This window comes from Cydia amplana, chromosome 3, assembly GCF_948474715.1.
Source record: "Cydia amplana chromosome 3, ilCydAmpl1.1, whole genome shotgun sequence".
NCBI lineage: Eukaryota > Metazoa > Arthropoda > Insecta > Lepidoptera > Tortricidae > Cydia > Cydia amplana.
Window position 1 is genome coordinate 381,659 of NC_086071.1, and position 21,427 is coordinate 403,085.

At 39.2% G+C, this 21,427-nt stretch overlaps 2 protein-coding genes across 2 annotated transcripts in view; both read right to left on the reverse strand.

Annotated features, from left to right (window-relative positions):
• Positions 1-904, reverse strand: part of LOC134662631 (eye-specific diacylglycerol kinase) — a 68,637-nt gene extending 67,733 nt beyond the window's left edge. Inside the window, exon 1 of the mRNA XM_063518904.1 lies at positions 552-904. Within this exon, the coding sequence (XP_063374974.1) occupies positions 552-904 (353 nt within the window). The remainder of the gene's footprint in view (positions 1-551) is intronic.
• A 392-nt stretch (positions 905-1,296) lies between these two features.
• LOC134662632 (uncharacterized protein K02A2.6-like) lies at positions 1,297-4,645 on the reverse strand. The gene is made up of 2 exons (XM_063518905.1): positions 2,867-4,645; positions 1,297-1,326 (listed from the first exon to the last, which is right to left on the reverse strand). Exons 1-2 carry the CDS (start codon positions 4,643-4,645, stop codon positions 1,297-1,299), a joined length of 1,809 nt encoding a protein of 602 aa, XP_063374975.1.
• Positions 4,646-21,427: the final 16,782 nt, after the last annotated feature.

The following is a 21,427-nucleotide window of genomic DNA, read 5'->3' on the forward strand; positions in this document are numbered from 1 at the left end:
GTCTGATAAAGTCATAAATATTAACAAAGTGCGGCCCGCGTCAACTTCGTCTGTGTGTGCAACTATGTGTATATGTGGCCCTTGAAAGAAAATAATAAATGTAACTTCATTGAAAGTATTTTTTGTTAAGATTTATTTATATAAACATATATAAGTACGGCCTAAGATAACAATATAGTAAACTATTTTTTCTACTCCAGCACTTAAATGTGTCAATTAAATGACTGACAGTGATATCTAAAGCAATGTCATTTGAATGCTTTGTCTATAGGCTCATAAGATGACTGCTAGCAGTCATCTTATGAGTATAATACAACTGCTTTATTTTTTTTAAAGATAAAAGTTCCGATCATCTTGATTGAAAGAGGTATTGGGAAGTACTTGGGGTGCGAAATAACCAACAACCGGTATGTAACGAAGCTAGTTTATTGCTGACTGGTGGGGGCGGCGCGGGCGCATACACCTCACTCCTTCCCCTTTAATTTTGAAACCTGATAACAATGAGAAAACACAAAGATTAAAACTAACACTTACTTACTAATTTTCTTTACAAGGTATAGTCTATTTTCTTAGTTCTAGGCCTCAAGGTGGGGCCCACCCGTAGCGGCGGCGCGGGGGCGCTATCCGCGACGGATGAGGATGCAGGTTCCACATCCGGACCGGAACTCTGCTCCGCCTCTTTTTCCACCTGTAACTCTGTGTTACACTCCTCACTTTCTATTTGACTGGAAACTGAATCCGACCGCTGAGTGACAGTCGCTGGAGAAGGAGGCGGATCAAGTGGTAACGGTGGCGAAGATGGCGGCGATGCCGAGGGCGGTGGCGAAGTGAACCACGTATACTTGTCATCGTCCTCACCTTTTCTTACATTGCTGTCAAATTTTGTGCTCCCCGTATACCTCATAATCTGATCAATGTGCCTTTTGCACAAAACATTGTAATCGTTAACATATATTTCAAACATCCGGTTACCAATTATATTTTGTATGAGACCTAAAGTCCAAAATTGTTTTCTTGCTGTAAACCATCTTAACCATACTTTATCCCCCTTTCTAAAATGTCTACAATGCTGCTTTTCATTGTGGTCTTTGAAACCAAAATCATTTTTACGTTGAGGTAAAACCAGATCCAAACGCGACCTCAAGTTACGGCCAAACATGATTCGCGCGGGCGATAAGCCAGTAGAACAATGCGATGTATTTCGATATTCAAATAAATATCCCAATAACTTATTATGTACATCTGTTTGTGAATTGGCGGTAGATAATATACATTTTAACATCTTTTTACATATTCTTACAGAATTTTCCGCTTGCCCATTGCTTGCTGGATGGTAAATAGGCGATGTTACATATCTAATGCCATTCATAGCACAAAAATGCTCAAATTCTGTCGACTTAATTTTAACATCGTTATCTGATACAATAACATGTGGCACACCAAATCTTGAAAATAATTCTTTCAACTCGATTATTAGAGATCGTGTAGACGTACCGCCTTTCATAAACAAACATTCGAGCCATTTGCTATACGCATCTATAACTATTAAGTATACCCGCTGCTCAAATGACATGTAGTCGATATGTATCCTATGCCAAGCGGCCGACGGGCGAGGCCAAGGCGCGGGCGCGGCGCGCGGCGGGGAGGGTCGCGCTGCCACACAAGTTGCACATGATCCTATCCATTGTTCGATATCGGAATCGATTTTAGGCCACCACAATTTACTACGCGCGATACTCTTTGTTTTTACTATGCCTAAGTGACCGGAATGCAAGTCTTGTAATATCTGATTACGATACGACGTCGGAATAACTATACGATGACCCCGAAACAAGCAACCGTCATCTACTTCCAGGTCAGCTTTGCAGTTGAAGAAGGGCGTAACTGAACTGCAAGTGATTTTTCGTGGCCATCCGTGGCTCATATACTTAATTACCGTTTGCAACACTAGATCAGCTTCGGTAGCTTTCCTTAAATCATCAAATGTTACTGGTGCCACATTTGCATCTAAAAATTTTAGAAAAGATATATCTCCCTCTTCCTCTTCATCATCACATTCCGGCAGCGGCGCGCGAGAAAAATAATCCGCTACTATATTTTTCGAACCACTTATGTACTGGACGTCATAATTATAGGCCGACAGTATAATCGCGTAACGCTGAAGTCGAGACGCCGCCATTACGGATATCCCCACCTTTTTACCAAATATGGATAATAAGGGACGATGGTCCGTTTTTAAAATAAATGGCTCCTGTCTACCATATAAATACTGGTGAAAACGTTTTACTCCAAATATTAAGGCAGTAGCCTCCTTCTGAATTTGGCTGTAATTTCGCTCACTAGCGGTTAACGATCGCGAGGCAAAAGCAAGTGGACGTTCCGCTCCCGTTTGGGGGTCACGTTGACTCAGCACAGCGCCAAGACCAGGCCCAGCATCTACCGATAACACTAGCTGTGCCGCGGGGTCAAAATGACCCAATACCCGATCTGAACACAGTTCTTTTTTTACGCTTTCAAAAGCCTCTTGCTGTCGGGAACCCCACTGCCATTTTGCCCCATTGCGCAATAATTCGTGGAGGGGGCTCAGCATGCCTGACGCATTAGGTACGAAACCGCGGTAATAATTCACCATGCCCAAAAAACGCTGAACGTCTAAGATATTAGCCGGTTTAGGCGCGTTTAAAATAGCCTCGGTTTTCTTAGGGCATGCACGTAGACCATTTTTATCTATTACAAAACCGAGGTATGTTACACTATTTTTAAAAAAGTCACATTTACTCTTTTGCAATCGTAACCCCGAGTCATGAAACCTTTTTAAAACCTCTCGTAATCGCGATAAATGTAACTCATCAGTAGGTCCGGTTACGCATACGTCATCGAGCCAACAGCTGACTCCTTCTATACCTACTAGGAGTGTCTCCATTGTGCGTTGGAAAATAGCCGGCGCGTTAGCTAGTCCATACACGAGCCTCGTATACTTGTATAACCCTTTTGATGTATTTATAGTAGTGAGCTCTTGTGAGTCGTCTGATAGAACGAATTGATTATATGCGTTACTAAGGTCGAGTTTCGTATAACGGTTACCGCCACCGAGCCGCGCAAACACCTCTTCGATACGGGGCATAGGATACCTATCTATTATCATATCTTTATTGAGCGTTACGGAAAAATCACCCGCTATCTTTATTTTACCGTTTTCCTTTAAAACCGGCACTATAGGTGTCGCATATTTAGAAAAATTTACGGGTACCAATATACCTAAACCAACAAGCCTATCAATTTCTTCCTCTACCCTATTTTTAATAGCAAAAGGGACCGTACGAGGTTTAAAGAATTTAGGCGTAGCATTATCTTTTAATCTCAATTCTACTTGAAATTTGTTAAATTTTCCTAAGTCTTCATTGAAAAGGCTCGAATATTCGCTTAGCAACCGCGGTAGCTCACTTTGAAACGATTCCGAACTAACAAAATTAATTCTTTGTTTATCAATTGCAAAGTACATGTTAAATTTGGTCATAAAATCACGGCCCAATAGACCTAAACGACTACCATCCTCCATTACATAAATATCTATGTCGTGCGTTTGTTTAAAATATGTTATTTTTGTAGTGAAATAGCCCAGTGGCGCGACTTGATGACCATTGTAGAAACACATTTTTAAATCGCATTTCTTTAATTTAGAGTCCGAAAAGGTTTTATAATATAATTTATCACTTATCACACTCGCGCCTGAACCGCAATCAAGTTCCATTGTTAAGGTTTTATCGTTAAGGTCCACATCCAATAATATTGGTGAATAGTTAACGTACCTTAAATTAAATAGCTCGCACTCCTTGCAACCTTCAGCACTCTGAGAGACCTCAGCTGATCCGTCGAGGTCAGCTTGAATGCAGTTAACACGACACTGTTTTGCCTTCTCAGCGCTGCACACCTTTTTTAGATGCCCTTTTTGTCCACACCCCTGGCAGCGGTAGTTCTTGTATTTACATTTACTGGCGTCGTGGCTCTTAAGGCCGCACACGGAGCAGCGTCGAGAGTCCGAGGACCCCCCGGTACCAGGGCGACTTGTACCAACCCGGTACATCGGCTCCTGCTTGACTTGCACGACGGCAGCTGGAACAGACGTAGTACGTGCGCTCCTGGCATACGCAGCCTTCTGGGCCACTTCCACGGCCTTCGCGAACGTCAACGTGGCATCCTGCTCGAACAGCCGGTCGCGCTCTGGGCCTACGCTCAGCCCCAGCACGAATCTGTCCCTAAGCAGCTCATCCAAGGAGGCTCCAAACTCGCATCGTACTGCAAGTCCACTTACTCGAGCCGCCCATTGTTCGATGTTTTCTGCAACGTCACGCGTCGCCTCATAAAATTTCGCCCGTTCGACGAAAATACAACGTTTTGGCGCTAATTGTTTATCTAACACTGCTACTAGCTCCTCGAACTTAGAATCCTCGACCTTCTTCGGATGCACTAAGTTCCTCACCAGTCGGAATGTCTCGTCACTTAAGTGAGTTAAAAGCAAGGCACACTTATTTGCCTCCGTCACCCCATTTAACTTAATATATTGTACTAATCTGCTTTTAAAAATCTCCCATTCCTGGGAATTGTGGTCAAACGCGGTTAAACTTCCGAGGATATTACTCGACATGACTTAAACAGATTAAATTATAATACACACACACGCGGGTAAACATTGAACTTAAATAATATAATCTGTTAAATACATTTATCATTACAAAATGAAATCGTGGGGATGTTGTGATAATATTGACCTGGAAGACAGCAGGTCGGTTGACTGTGTCACGTGTAAATTGTCTTTCCACTTAAGTTGCGTCTGGGCCCCGGGCTTTGAACCGGAATATGCAAGTTTAGCCGACTGGAAGTGCCCGGCATGCGTATCTAACATTCCGAAAGGCACCAGACACGACTCGACTCCTGTTCGTAACGTAACCACTGTCAGAGGAAACAAGAGGCCGGCCCTGAACTCGCCCCCGACGCCCGCCGCGGCCGTTACAGCTGAAGACGTCCGTACCATAGTCCAGGACCTACTGAAGCAAGAACTAAGCAACACTGTAAAGGAGATCACTTCCACCTTGCGCCAAACTATCGCAGATTACCTAAAACCTATAAAAGCAGAAGTGAAGGGGATGAAAGAGTCGATGGATTTTATGAGCTCACAGTTTGATGACATGGAAGTTGAAGTCGGTAATACGAAGAAAAAGATGGCTGAAATGGAAACAGAAAATAGGAACCTGAAGAGTACTGTTGCAGACTTGACTCAGCATATTAATAATCTAGAACAGCAATCCCGTACTAACAATTTGGAAATACAGTGTGTTCCAGAAAATAGGAGAGAAAATCTATATACTATTATTAACAACCTGGCACAGACAGTAGGATGTGACATAAACAGCAGCATCACGAATTGTACCCGCATTGCAAAACAAAATACCGAATCAGCTAGACCCCGCTCCATAGTAGTACAGCTTGCATCCCCTAGAGCCCGCGATGAGTTGCTTGCCGCTGTTTTAAAATTCAACAAAACCAACCCTCAAGACAAACTTAATTGCGCGCATCTCGGATTTTCGGGCATAACTTCATCGGTTTTCGTCATGGAACACTTGTCACCTGCCAATAAGAAGTTGCACGCCGCGGCCAGGCACGCTGCTAAAGATAAAGGCTTCAAATATGTTTGGGTTCGAAATGGCAGGATCTTTTTAAGGAAAACAGATGAAAGTGAAGTCATATACATTAAAAACATAGACATTTTAAACAAACTCAATTAATAATTATATAATTTAATTAACCTTAAGTTTTGTAAACACGTATTTATTCGTATAATTTTAAAAGAGCTAGAATTAAATATGTATTATCAAAATGTACGCGGTTTACGCACAAAAACTGAATTGTTCTCTCTTAACTTAAGATGTTGTAATTATGATGTTATAATATTAACGGAGACATGGCTTAACAACTCTGTACTGAGCAGTGAGCTATTTGACGATAGGTATGTGGTCTACAGAAGGGATAGAGAGGAATCCAGTGTTTACAAGGGTAAGGAGGGAGGGGGTGTGTTGGTTGCTGTTCTGAAAACACTACATTCTAAACGAATTACTCATTGGGAAAGTAAGTTTGAGGACCTATGGATTACTATCGATATTTCAAGTAACTGTACTCGTCAAATGGCTCTCTGTGCAGTTTATCTTCCACCTCCCTTGCTAAGAAGTTCACTAAAACACTTTGTAGATCACTGTAGTTCGATTATAGAGGAAAAAGAATATCATTTATGTATAGCTGGGGACTTTAATTTGGGAAGCATAAGTTGGGATCTAATACAAAAAGATGACAGTAATTACATAGTACCAGGATTTAGCAATATTTTAATCGATTTTATGCATCTAAACAAGTTAAAGCAATTCAATTTTATTACTAATAATATGGGTCGTATTTTAGATTTAATCATGTCTACAGTAGCGTCATGTAATGTTTCTCAAAATGTAAGTCCTCTGAGTAATATAGACGCTCTCCATCCTGCACTTGAAGTTGTTATTACATTTGCAAGCGCACCTCGATTGTCGTACAATAATGTTAATACCAGGCCAAACTTTTACAAAGCCAAATATGACCTTATACGTGCAGACCTTGGTAATTGTCTATGGGATGATATATTTTCTGGCCTCACCGATGTAAACGATATGCTAGGCGCGTTCTCGGAGGTGGTAAAACAGCTGGTTCGAAGACATGTACCACTTGCTAAGCCTAAAAACAACAGTTTTCCCCCATGGTTTGATAACAACTTAAAACGAGCGTTAAACGAGAAAAATAAGATAAGAATTCGCTATAAAAAATACAAAAATCCTATGGATGCCTTAGAGTTAAAATTCCTTAGCAAGCGATGCGAGTGTCTGGCCACCTCTCGGTACAATGCTTATATATCAAAGGTGGAAGATGAGCTTACTGCAAATCCTAAATTGTTTTGGTCGCATCTAAAAGCTAAACGAGGTGGGTCAAGTGCTTATCCGGCATCAATGTCTCACGGGTCTATGGCCACCACAGACAATACCGAAATCTGCGACATGTTTGCATCCTACTTTTCCTCGGTGTACATTACTGATTATAATGACGTCGGTCTAGAATATAATTCACCGTTACCAGAATCCCTTATCAACAATAGCCAGTGCTTATCATCTGTTGTCATAGACAAAGAAGCCCTACTTGTTAAGCTGAAAAGTATGGATTGTAGCAAAGGAGCCGGACCTGATGGTATCCCACCTATTTTTATTGTTTCTTGCGCATCTCAATTGGTTGAGCCCTTATCGCAAATTTTTAACAAATCACTTTCTTCTGGAGTCTTTCCCACAGCTTGGAAGATCGCTAAGGTTGTCCCCATTTCTAAATCAGGCGACGATAGTATAGTTTCAAACTATAGACCAATATCGATTTTATCGTGTTATGCTAAAGTCTTAGAATCCCTTATCTATCCTTACATACAAAGACATCTTAAACCTTATTTGACTGACCATCAGCACGGATTTGTGAGTTCTAGATCAACATGCACAAACTTAGTATCCTTTACCGAGCTATTAACGAGTGCTGTGGACTCAGGTAAACAAACAGACGTGATATATACTGACTTCAGTAAAGCTTTTGATAAAGTCTCTCACTCAATACTAATGTACAAATTATCAGGATACGGTATATCAGGCAATATGTTGCAGTGGTTGCAGTCTTATTTAACTGAAAGGATTTTCTATGTGGTAGTAAATGGCTACCAATCGTCTTACCATAATATTACATCTGGCGTACCTCAAGGATCGCACTTAGGTCCTATCCTTTTCAACTTATTTATTAATGACGTAACTGAATGCTTCCACCACTCTACGGTTTTTATGTATGCAGATGACCTTAAGTTCGCACGCGTTATTAACACAACTGAGGATATCACCTTACTTCAGAGCGATATTATAAGACTGAGTGGCTGGTGTAAGCATAACCGTATGCACGTTAATATAAAAAAATGCATCCATATGAAATTCACCCGAAAACAAAATGTAATACAGTCAGACTACCATATAGACGGATGGAAACTGAACGAAGTTGAGAACACTCGCGATCTTGGAGTTCTTTTCGACAACAAGTTAACGTTTATCCCCCACATAGAAAATATTGTCAAGAGGGCATCTAAGACTTTGGGCTTTGTCATAAGAAACACTAGATCATTTAGGCGCAGCGCAACCAAAATATTACTATATAATAGTCTGGTGAGGAGTATTATGGAATATTGCAGCGTTGTCTGGCGGCCGCATTATGCTACTCACTCACTACGGTTAGAGCGTATTCAAAAAAGGTTCACTCGTCACTTAGCTTTTCAGGCACGTGTTATGGCTAAAAGATCAATATCCTATCAACGGAAACTGCAATATTTCAAGATGGATTCCCTAGAAGACCGACGGACGCTCTTAGATGCAACTTTTTTGTACAAGTTAGTGAACCACAAAATAGATTGTCCACAACTACTGACATTGTTGAATTTTCGTGCTCCATCTCGTTTCCCCCGTAATGCTATCACCCCTCTTTACGCCCCGCTTAGAAGATCAGTCTCAGGCACTAACTCTCCAATATGCAGGTTATGTAAAATTGCTAATGGTTGCTGTGACAAGGCGGATATGCACTTTGATCCACAATATAGATTTATAACATTTGTCAGAAAATATTTGTTAAAAAATAAATAATTAGATAATAAGTTTAAATTTAAGTATTTTTATAGTTGTTTACTTATATATGTTTTGCATGCGGTGTTTACCTGTAACTGATTGTGACACCACTCCTTATATGTAATAGCTAGTACTTTTTTAATGTATCGATGTCAACAATTGTTGGTGAACCTTAAATAAATAAAATAAAATAAAAAATAAACGTCCGTTCGTCGCCAGTGGGAAGTACTTGGGGTGCGAAATAACCAACAACCGGTATGTAACGAAGCTAGTTTATTGCTGACTGGTGGGGGCGGCGCGGGCGCATACACCTCAGGTATGTTTTCATTTACAATAATAACTCTTTTTTTTTAAATAATAACTCTTTTTAGGGTTCCGTAGCCAAATGGCAAAAAACGGAACCCTTATAGATTCGTCATGTCTGTCTGTCTGTCTGTCTGTCTGTCTGTCCGTCTGTCCGTCTGTCCGTCTGTCCGTCTGTCTGTCCGTCCGTATGTCACAGCCACTTTTCTCCGAAACTATAAGAACTATACTGTTGAAACTTGGTAAGTAGATGTATTCTGTGAACCGCATTAAGATTTTCACACAAAAATAGAAAAAAAACAATAAATTTTTGGGGTTCCCCATACTTCGAACTGAAACTCAAAATTTTTTTTTCATCAAACCCATACGTGTGGGGTATCTATGGATAGGTCTTCAAAAATGATATTGAGGTTTCTAATATCATTTTTTTCAAAACTGAATAGTTTGCGCGAGAGACACTTCCAAAGTGGTAAAATGTGTGTCCCCCCCCCTGTAACTTCTAAAATAAGAGAATGATAAAACTAAAAAAAATATATGATGTACATTACCATGTAAACTTCCACCGAAAATTGGTTTGAACGAGATCTAGCAAGTAGTTTTTTTTTAATACGTCATAAATCGCCTAAATACGGAACCCTTCATGGGCGAGTCCGACTCGCACTTGGCCGCTTTTTTTTTTAAATAATAACTCAATTTTTTTTAAATAATAACTCTTTTTTTTAATAATAACTCTTTTTTTTTAATAATAACTTTTTTTTTTTTTTTTTTTTTTTTTTTTTTTTTTTTTTTTTTTTTTTGCTGCAGCTGTCATAGAAAAAGTAATGTATGCAACAGCTCATAATTGGTTCTTAAAATTCTCGGGTCTTTTTTTACAAAACTCGACTACGTCTCGTTTTGTAACTTCGACCCTTGAATTTTAAGAACCCTTATTATATCACTGTTGCATAAACTACTATTATCTACACACATATCATAAACCCTCTATAATGGCTTCAAAATCCGTAAATAATGGCCAACATTATGATAAACTGAAACTGTTTTGTTACATCATATTTCTTATCTGTGAAAATATTGTGATAGCTTCATTTGACGACCGGTCTGGCCTAGTGGGTAGTGACCCTGCCTGCTGAGCCGATGGTCCTGGGTTCGAATCCCGGTAAGGGCATTTATTTGTGTGATGAACACTAATATTTGTTCCGGAGTCATGGATGTTTTCTATGTATATAAGTATGTCGGAGCGAGACACCAGAAGGACGTATTGCAGTGTTACAGTTCATAGCTTTAAACGCCTGTATAAAATCCGTATTGGCCCATTTTACCTTGTTACTTCTTTTTGGAACACGTGTTTGTTTGTTCATAGAATGAAATAAAATGCACTCATTGAAGTTTAAATTTTATTATGAGATTTTTGAAGTCCCGTATACATTGGAAACATGTTTTTTGTGTCTGCTACCTTGCATTTCATAAACCTTTTGAGTTTAGCCTGCATACATGATAAACCTGATACCGTGCAAATGATGATTTCAGTAACAGCCAGCTATATTGAACCACATCGTGTCTCGCAATCTGCCGCAGCAACGGCAACGGCAAGCGGAAAGGATCAGCCTCCGTGCTTGGGTTGGACCTCACCACCACCACCTTTGACTTGGTCGCGTGCATCATACTTTATTAAGCTGGTGAGCAGTTCCCATTTCGTTGGGATTATTTTGAGATGTTTTACTTCTGCATAGAAGTCTTGAGCGAGTTTCTGTTGTTAAAGCTAAGGAAGAAAGCTATCTTTAGTGATTTTGATCAGTTATGTTCAGTTTCAGTTGATCAGTTGACGCTGATAGTACCAATGGTTCTGAGTAACATGATTTAAAGACCTGTTCTTATTTTCTTTTTTTTTGGAATTCACTGTTAAAATTGTTTTGCTTTCGACGGACTGAAAGCTTGTACTTTCGTAGGACTGAAATTACGCCCGATGGACTGGGCACTACTGTTTTGCTTTCGATAGACTGAAGGCACGCCCGATGGACTGGGCAATACTGTCATGCTTTCGATGGACTGAAGGCACGCCCGATGGACTGGGCAATACTGTTTTGCTTTCGATGGACTGAAAGTATGCCCGATGGACTGGGTATTGTTTAGTGACCGCATCAGAAGTACCGGAGCATGTAAGAGGTGCACGTGGTCTGCTTTTTATGTGCAGAATGCTCTTTGCGAGGAGTAGCACTTACGCGGCTGAGATGGTTACTTCTGACGAGGGTCTGGTATCTGCCGAAGGACTGGCAATGCACCGAAGGACTGGTGTTGTTTTGTAAAAAATGAATTCCCGTTTATGTACTATGTTCATATGAGTAAAATTGGAACTATCAATTCAGAATGTTATTTATTTTAAGATCTCTTACAAATATTTAGATCACATATGACCAATTTTTTTTAATGCCAGATAATTACCCCTTAAATTGATATTGATGACAATAGTTAGTGATACTGTCGAGCAATGAATTAAAGCTGTTGTGATTTGTGTTTTGATGTTTGGGATTGTTCTGTTTTCACATAAATTTGCAAGTATCCGCCAGATGGAGGCGATGATTATTGGAGTGTATCCGTTAGATAGCGGCGATGATTACTGATGATTATTTTTATTTATTCGTTGCTCGATGGACTATTTTTGACTAGAGAATTGAGGATTGTTAAAGTAATTTAGAACAATTATTTTTTCTGGTTTGATTGATAACAAAGTTTGATTTTAATAGTAATTTGAGTGAGACCCAAATTGTTGGTCAGGAATGACCGAGCGATGAGATACTGTGCTGTATGTTTTGTTTCAGTATCAAATGCATACACCCACACACGAGGACGTGTGTAAGGCGGACGGCCGTGTCGGAGCGAGACACCAGAAGGACGTATTGCAGTGTTACAGTTCATAGCTTTAAACGCCTGTATAAAATCGATTAGCAATGTTTGGCTACATATTATTTGCTTGTAACGGAATCATAAAGTTGCGTAGAGAGTAACGCCACCATCTATTGGCGTATTGATGAACTAAAATGACAGGTAGAAGGCTTTGGAACGTCAAGAGGTGTTTTCTTGAGTGAACGTAGGCACGAGTCAGCATTTTTGTCGTTATGTTGGTAGACTGGTCAGACATGTTTGCCAACTTGAATTGGAGGCGGGAGCGGTTGGCTCCGCCGCTGGAACTGGCTTCCTTCTTCTTGATCGGACCGCGCTAGAGATCGGACGTTAGCCAAGCTCGTGCCTAATTCGCTACGTTCCTGAAGGCTTACACCTGAAGTATTATTCTGAAAGCTTATAGATTCTCACGTTCTTTAACCGTTTAGCTAAGTGTTTTATTCCAAGTGTTATTTTGATTTCTTATGTGCCATTATAAGCTTACTTTTGTAAAATAAAGAAACTATGTGTTGTTTTGAAAAGATGTGTCCCGCCGAGTTTGTTGCCGGGTTAAATCTTCTCGGGTCAGAGGTGTAGGGTTGGAACCGGTTTAGTTTGACTGAAATAAAGATTTGAACGATTTCATGTGATCTTTTTATTTTCAATTTAACCAGTCAACATTCTAATAGCAATTAGTTCTTTTCATCATTTAGTACTGAAATATAGTAGGCACTAGTATGGTTAATGAGTCCGAATGTTTATTTCATGCGTTGGTAGCATACCTACTATTTTGGCTGTGAAGTAATACATCTAGGTACTACCCCCACGCGCCCACCGCCGTTAGGACCATCTTTCTCCGACAAGTTTATATTTATCTATATACGTATGTATATCGTCGCCTAGCATCCATAGTACAAGCTTTGCTTAGTTTGGGGCTAGGTTGATCTGTGTAAGATGTCCCCCAATATTTATATTTATTTATTTATTTATTTATTTAAAACCTAGTAATAGACAACGCGCTGCGCTTAGTAAATTTTGGTCCATTCGAACACCTCAGAATGATATTTGTCATCACACTTGCTAGAAAAAGATCTTATTTCATGCAGGTGTACTGAAGGACAAAGACCTATATTGATCCCGCGGGAGTAATGGATTGTGAAAAAAAAAGCTATAACTCCCTAGGGAGTTATAGCTTTTTTTTAAATTATGTCACTTATTCATACGAACCAAGTAGGTTATAAGTAAAATACTTTGTTTAAAGTCAAGGTATAAGGAAGTTTTACATTTTAATATTTTTGTTTATGTTTAAAAATATTTAATTTGATTAATTTAATAACCGTATAAAATATTTTTACACAAAATGTTCATTCGTGGCTGAATCCCGAAGGTCTGTGCCTTCGAATACTATTATAGGTGAACCAGGATCTATTGAGGGTGCGCCATGTTGCGGAATTTCACTGGAACTAATTTTTTCATACTACACTGAATTGTCACCCTATACATGAGAATAACAGCGCCCTCTTGACAATTATCATATATTACTGGTCAGGCTATACTTATTCTGTGCCTTCGATGCCTAAGAACCTGTCAAGAAATTACAATATGGCGGACGAATGTTTGAAATGTCACCGTATTTAATAATTATTTCGCTTAAAATTTAATTTATTCTTCGCAAGTGTGATGAAAAACATTGTGTGTAACTCCGGGGGTAAGAATATTGCAAACTAGAGTCTTTATTGCACTCCAGCCTGTAGCTGTCGTGCATCTAAATACCTCGTGTGCAAAATTTCACTTACCCCCCACGTTGCACAATGTACTATAAATTAGGTAGGTAATTACTAAATTCTGCTTCTCGCCCGCGCCAATACATGTACGGACAAGAACGAGTGAAATGCACGATATTACATAGAATTACATCAGTTAGATGTCATTCTAATATCCGTCGAAGTAGGTAGGTACCGTCCGAAATGGCCTGTTCATCACACTGAAACCATTGGCTGCAACCGTTGGTGAAGACCTAATTAAGCTCTTAAAATTATGAATAAAAACATTTAAAACATCGAGGAGAGCTTGAGAGATGAAAATCTTTTGTAATAAAATTTACATTTTACAACCAGTGTAAAGGCTGTAAAAGGGAAATGAAATATTTGATCTTTAAAAGCCCTCGTCGTGATAAGGGATCGTTTTCAATAATATAATTAAAATGGCGTTAGTACCGTCCGACTTTTAACGGAAAATACGGACAAGACCGTTCTAAAATATCTATGAGAGGCTATCTATTTTTGGCCTACTACACCCATTTAGGCATGATTATATTTGCAGAAATAATTATTGAATCATCATATAACCCAACTATTTGGCAATTTTGATGGCGGGTAATAAAGTTATCCCAAGTTTATCAATATTGTCCACGTCGATTTCATATGGAGCTCGCAAGAAGTTGAAACAAAGGTCACTTCAAGACAAAGGGTAATCCTAGCATTCCCTTCAAAAAATCTTAGGTTTTACTATGTAAATTTCTGTAAGTACAAAATGGGTAGGTAAGATTACCTCCCTACCCGTTATTGCTCTTTTCCATACAAGTCGCATACAGCTTTTCTTATTTTATTTTAAAGTATTATGGTTGTCACTTTGAGAAAATCTGTCACAGTAGTTTTAAGGTTAAAAATGTGATTTTACGCTGTAATTTTTATACGTAAAAGGCCTATCTAAACAACGAATGACGAGAAAAATACACAAACACATATATAGTGTACCAAACATTACCTTCTTTTACTTATGCAGTTAGGTAAAATAATCGAAAGTTGTCACTTTCGATTAGGGATGTCTCCCTAAGCAGTTTTTGGCGATGGGCAATGTTGTCATTTAAAGGTCTGTAAGTTCCTGTGGGTTACATTGCCCACCGTCACAACTTTCGTCATTTAGGGGCATTTAGTAAAGTATAACCACTATTAAAATGCTCTCCGCTTTATGTTTTATAATAGAAACCCTAAAAAAATCATCAAAGGATTTTCCATATTTTTTTACCTGCATTCATTTTTCAGCAAAAGTACGCACATTATAGGTTTCGCGCCATTGATTGGTCACTGGGCTTTCGCTGTTAATTTCGAGCCCGACTTCTAGACTTGCCGTGCTAAGGTCTTGTAGCATTTGTTCTACATATGTATAGTAGATGAGGTGTGAGAGAATAACACTTATGTCTATAATTATCTACCATTAATTTTGATTCGTTAAAACCTTCAATTTCTTTCGAAAATATTGATATGCAGATTTGCTTGCCTTATCGCCCCTTTAAGCCGGATCCAGACGGGTGTAACGTGTAATGAAAGATAACGTGTAGGTAATGTAACGTGGACGCGCGCTAAGTACCGATTGGCGATGGATCCGGCGCGAGCGTCACATGTAATGCTCGTAGTGCAGTCCACACGCAGAATGAAGCACCGGATCCAAGTCCAGGTTGCCTGACGGTTCTTAGCGCGCGTTCACACGTCGACGCTATCTTACATTACACGTTGCCTACACCCGTCTGGATCCGGCTTAAAAATAAAATTTCTTACAGTTTTGAACCCCAATACTATGCCGTTTTTGTTTCTCAACCTAAGATACCTATACTAATAGATATACTGCCTATACTAATTCCTACATATACATTAGATACCTCCATAGACATCTACAAATTGAATAATCACAAAGAGACAATCAGCCTGAAAGCCACAGAGCGTAGGCAGTCTGCATTGTTATTATTGAACGGGGCGTGAAGCTCACAGGAATGTCGCCGGCCTCACTCAACTGCCGTATGCGCCTCTCAAAACCTCATTCAATTTTCTACCTTGGTTCAATACTAATAAGGCTCACGTTTGAACAAGCTTTAAAGTGGACATAGGGGGCTAAGCATGGCAGAGTAGTGAAATAGGTCTACGGCTGCATTATACACTCGAAGTGCAGTTTGCGTGGCCTTGGCCGAGATGTGAGAGACCAGCAGAGCCCCTATTCGAGATGTACAACTGTCAGATTTTGCGTCCACTTCAATTCAACAGCTGATTATCGCATTTTCATCAACTGCGGATAATATAATTTGGCACAACCAATAATTGATCAAAAATCGACTTTGTTCTATTACTACTTTAAGGTTTATAATGGTTTGGTTTGGTTGTCACCTAACTGCAGTGGATTGCTAATGTCAAATTTTGACACAGGGTTGTTCCGATTCAACGGGAGTTCAACACAATACGTCAAACGTCACTTGTCGAATACCCCTCCAGTTCCCATTCGACATTCCTCCACAATATGCAATAGTGTTAAACTGGTATATAAGTATGTCGGAGCGAGACACCAGAAGGACGTATTGCAGTGTTACAGTTCATAGCTTTAAACGCCTGTATAAAATCCGTATTGGCCCATTTTACCTTGTTACTTCTTTTTGGAACACGTGTTTGTTTGTTCATAGAATGAAATAAAATGCACTCATTGAAGTTTAAATTTTATTATGAGATTTTTGAAGTCCCGTATACATTGGAAACATGTTTTTTGTGTCTGCTACCTTGCATTTCATAAACCTTTTGAGTTTAGCCTGCATACATGATAAACCTGATACCGTGCAAATGATGATTTCAGTAACAGCCAGCTATATTGAACCACATCGTGTCTCGCAATCTGCCGCAGCAACGGCAACGGCAAGCGGAAAGGATCAGCCTCCGTGCTTGGGTTGGACCTCACCACCACCACCTTTGACTTGGTCGCGTGCATCATACTTTATTAAGCTGGTGAGCAGTTCCCATTTCGTTGGGATTATTTTGAGATGTTTTACTTCTGCATAGAAGTCTTGAGCGAGTTTCTGTTGTTAAAGCTAAGGAAGAAAGCTATCTTTAGTGATTTTGATCAGTTATGTTCAGTTTCAGTTGATCAGTTGACGCTGATAGTACCAATGGTTCTGAGTAACATGATTTAAAGACCTGTTCTTATTTTCTTTTTTTTTGGAATTCACTGTTAAAATTGTTTTGCTTTCGACGGACTGAAAGCTTGTACTTTCGTAGGACTGAAATTACGCCCGATGGACTGGGCACTACTGTTTTGCTTTCGATAGACTGAAGGCACGCCCGATGGACTGGGCAATACTGTCATGCTTTCGATGGACTGAAGGCACGCCCGATGGACTGGGCAATACTGTTTTGCTTTCGATGGACTGAAAGTATGCCCGATGGACTGGGTATTGTTTAGTGACCGCATCAGAAGTACCGGAGCATGTAAGAGGTGCACGTGGTCTGCTTTTTATGTGCAGAATGCTCTTTGCGAGGAGTAGCACTTACGCGGCTGAGATGGTTACTTCTGACGAGGGTCTGGTATCTGCCGAAGGACTGGCAATGCACCGAAGGACTGGTGTTGTTTTGTAAAAAATGAATTCCCGTTTATGTACTATGTTCATATGAGTAAAATTGGAACTATCAATTCAGAATGTTATTTATTTTAAGATCTCTTACAAATATTTAGATCACATATGACCAATTTTTTTTAATGCCAGATAATTACCCCTTAAATTGATATTGATGACAATAGTTAGTGATACTGTCGAGCAATGAATTAAAGCTGTTGTGATTTGTGTTTTGATGTTTGGGATTGTTCTGTTTTCACATAAATTTGCAAGTATCCGCCAGATGGAGGCGATGATTATTGGAGTGTATCCGTTAGATAGCGGCGATGATTACTGATGATTATTTTTATTTATTCGTTGCTCGATGGACTATTTTTGACTAGAGAATTGAGGATTGTTAAAGTAATTTAGAACAATTATTTTTTCTGGTTTGATTGATAACAAAGTTTGATTTTAATAGTAATTTGAGTGAGACCCAAATTGTTGGTCAGGAATGACCGAGCGATGAGATACTGTGCTGTATGTTTTGTTTCAGTATCAAATGCATACACCCACACACGAGGACGTGTGTAAGGCGGACGGCCGTGTCGGAGCGAGACACCAGAAGGACGTATTGCAGTGTTACAGTTCATAGCTTTAAACGCCTGTATAAAATCGATTAGCAATGTTTGGCTACATATTATTTGCTTGTAACGGAATCATAAAGTTGCGTAGAGAGTAACGCCACCATCTATTGGCGTATTGATGAACTAAAATGACAGGTAGAAGGCTTTGGAACGTCAAGAGGTGTTTTCTTGAGTGAACGTAGGCACGAGTCAGCATTTTTGTCGTTATGTTGGTAGACTGGTCAGACATGTTTGCCAACTTGAATTGGAGGCGGGAGCGGTTGGCTCCGCCGCTGGAACTGGCTTCCTTCTTCTTGATCGGACCGCGCTAGAGATCGGACGTTAGCCAAGCTCGTGCCTAATTCGCTACGTTCCTGAAGGCTTACACCTGAAGTATTATTCTGAAAGCTTATAGATTCTCACGTTCTTTAACCGTTTAGCTAAGTGTTTTATTCCAAGTGTTATTTTGATTTCTTATGTGCCATTATAAGCTTACTTTTGTAAAATAAAGAAACTATGTGTTGTTTTGAAAAGATGTGTCCCGCCGAGTTTGTTGCCGGGTTAAATCTTCTCGGGTCAGAGGTGTAGGGTTGGAACCGGTTTAGTTTGACTGAAATAAAGATTTGAACGATTTCATGTGATCTTTTTATTTTCAATTTAACCAGTCAACATTCTAATAGCAATTAGTTCTTTTCATCATTTAGTACTGAAATATAGTAGGCACTAGTATGGTTAATGAGTCCGAATGTTTATTTCATGCGTTGGTAGCATACCTACTATTTTGGCTGTGAAGTAATACATCTAGGTACTACCCCCACGCGCCCACCGCCGTTAGGACCATCTTTCTCCGACAAGTTTATATTTATCTATATACGTATGTATATCGTCGCCTAGCATCCATAGTACAAGCTTTGCTTAGTTTGGGGCTAGGTTGATCTGTGTAAGATGTCCCCCAATATTTATATTTATTTATTTATTTATTTATTTAAAACCTAGTAATAGACAACGCGCTGCGCTTAGTAAATTTTGGTCCATTCGAACACCTCAGAATGATATTTGTCATCACACTTGCTAGAAAAAGATCTTATTTCATGCAGGTGTACTGAAGGACAAAGACCTATATTGATCCCGCGGGAGTAATGGATTGTGAAAAAAAAAGCTATAACTCCCTAGGGAGTTATAGCTTTTTTTTAAATTATGTCACTTATTCATACGAACCAAGTAGGTTATAAGTAAAATACTTTGTTTAAAGTCAAGGTATAAGGAAGTTTTACATTTTAATATTTTTGTTTATGTTTAAAAATATTTAATTTGATTAATTTAATAACCGTATAAAATATTTTTACACAAAATGTTCATTCGTGGCTGAATCCCGAAGGTCTGTGCCTTCGAATACTATTATAGGTGAACCAGGATCTATTGAGGGTGCGCCATGTTGCGGAATTTCACTGGAACTAATTTTTTCATACTACACTGAATTGTCACCCTATACATGAGAATAACAGCGCCCTCTTGACAATTATCATATATTACTGGTCAGGCTATACTTATTCTGTGCCTTCGATGCCTAAGAACCTGTCAAGAAATTACAATATGGCGGACGAATGTTTGAAATGTCACCGTATTTAATAATTATTTCGCTTAAAATTTAATTTATTCTTCGCAAGTGTGATGAAAAACATTGTGTGTAACTCCGGGGGTAAGAATATTGCAAACTAGAGTCTTTATTGCACTCCAGCCTGTAGCTGTCGTGCATCTAAATACCTCGTGTGCAAAATTTCACTTACCCCCCACGTTGCACAATGTACTATAAATTAGGTAGGTAATTACTAAATTCTGCTTCTCGCCCGCGCCAATACATGTACGGACAAGAACGAGTGAAATGCACGATATTACATAGAATTACATCAGTTAGATGTCATTCTAATATCCGTCGAAGTAGGTAGGTACCGTCCGAAATGGCCTGTTCATCACACTGAAACCATTGGCTGCAACCGTTGGTGAAGACCTAATTAAGCTCTTAAAATTATGAATAAAAACATTTAAAACATCGAGGAGAGCTTGAGAGATGAAAATCTTTTGTAATAAAATTTACATTTTACAACCAGTGTAAAGGCTGTAAAAGGGAAATGAAATATTTGATCTTTAAAAGCCCTCGTCGTGATAAGGGATCGTTTTCAATAATATAATTAAAATGGCGTTAGTACCGTCCGACTTTTAACGGAAAATACGGACAAGACCGTTCTAAAATATCTATGAGAGGCTATCTATTTTTGGCCTACTACACCCATTTAGGCATGATTATATTTGCAGAAATAATTATTGAATCATCATATAACCCAACTATTTGGCAATTTTGATGGCGGGTAATAAAGTTATCCCAAGTTTATCAATATTGTCCACGTCGATTTCATATGGAGCTCGCAAGAAGTTGAAACAAAGGTCACTTCAAGACAAAGGGTAATCCTAGCATTCCCTTCAAAAAATCTTAGGTTTTACTATGTAAATTTCTGTAAGTACAAAATGGGTAGGTAAGATTACCTCCCTACCCGTTATTGCTCTTTTCCATACAAGTCGCATACAGCTTTTCTTATTTTATTTTAAAGTATTATGGTTGTCACTTTGAGAAAATCTGTCACAGTAGTTTTAAGGTTAAAAATGTGATTTTACGCTGTAATTTTTATACGTAAAAGGCCTATCTAAACAACGAATGACGAGAAAAATACACAAACACATATATAGTGTACCAAACATTACCTTCTTTTACTTATGCAGTTAGGTAAAATAATCGAAAGTTGTCACTTTCGATTAGGGATGTCTCCCTAAGCAGTTTTTGGCGATGGGCAATGTTGTCATTTAAAGGTCTGTAAGTTCCTGTGGGTTACATTGCCCACCGTCACAACTTTCGTCATTTAGGGGCATTTAGTAAAGTATAACCACTATTAAAATGCTCTCCGCTTTATGTTTTATAATAGAAACCCTAAAAAAATCATCAAAGGATTTTCCATATTTTTTTACCTGCATTCATTTTTCAGCAAAAGTACGCACATTATAGGTTTCGCGCCATTGATTGGTCACTGGGCTTTCGCTGTTAATTTCGAGCCCGACTTCTAGACTTGCCGTGCTAAGGTCTTGTAGCATTTGTTCTACATATGTATAGTAGATGAGGTGTGAGAGAATAACACTTATGTCTATAATTATCTACCATTAATTTTGATTCGTTAAAACCTTCAATTTCTTTCGAAAATATTGATATGCAGATTTGCTTGCCTTATCGCCCCTTTAAGCCGGATCCAGACGGGTGTAACGTGTAATGAAAGATAACGTGTAGGTAATGTAACGTGGACGCGCGCTAAGTACCGATTGGCGATGGATCCGGCGCGAGCGTCACATGTAATGCTCGTAGTGCAGTCCACACGCAGAATGAAGCACCGGATCCAAGTCCAGGTTGCCTGACGGTTCTTAGCGCGCGTTCACACGTCGACGCTATCTTACATTACACGTTACCTACACCCGTCTGGATCCGGCTTAAAAATAAAATTTCTTACAGTTTTGAACCCCAA

Coding starts and splice junctions, on each gene's coding strand:
- LOC134662632 (XM_063518905.1), bottom strand. CDS start 4,645: ATGTCGAGTAATATCCTCGGAAGTTTAACCGCGTTTGACCACAATTCC. Junction 1,327..2,866: donor GTTGGCTCGATGACGTATGC/GTAACCGGACCT, acceptor TTTACCATCCAG/CAAGCAATGGGCAAGCGGAA.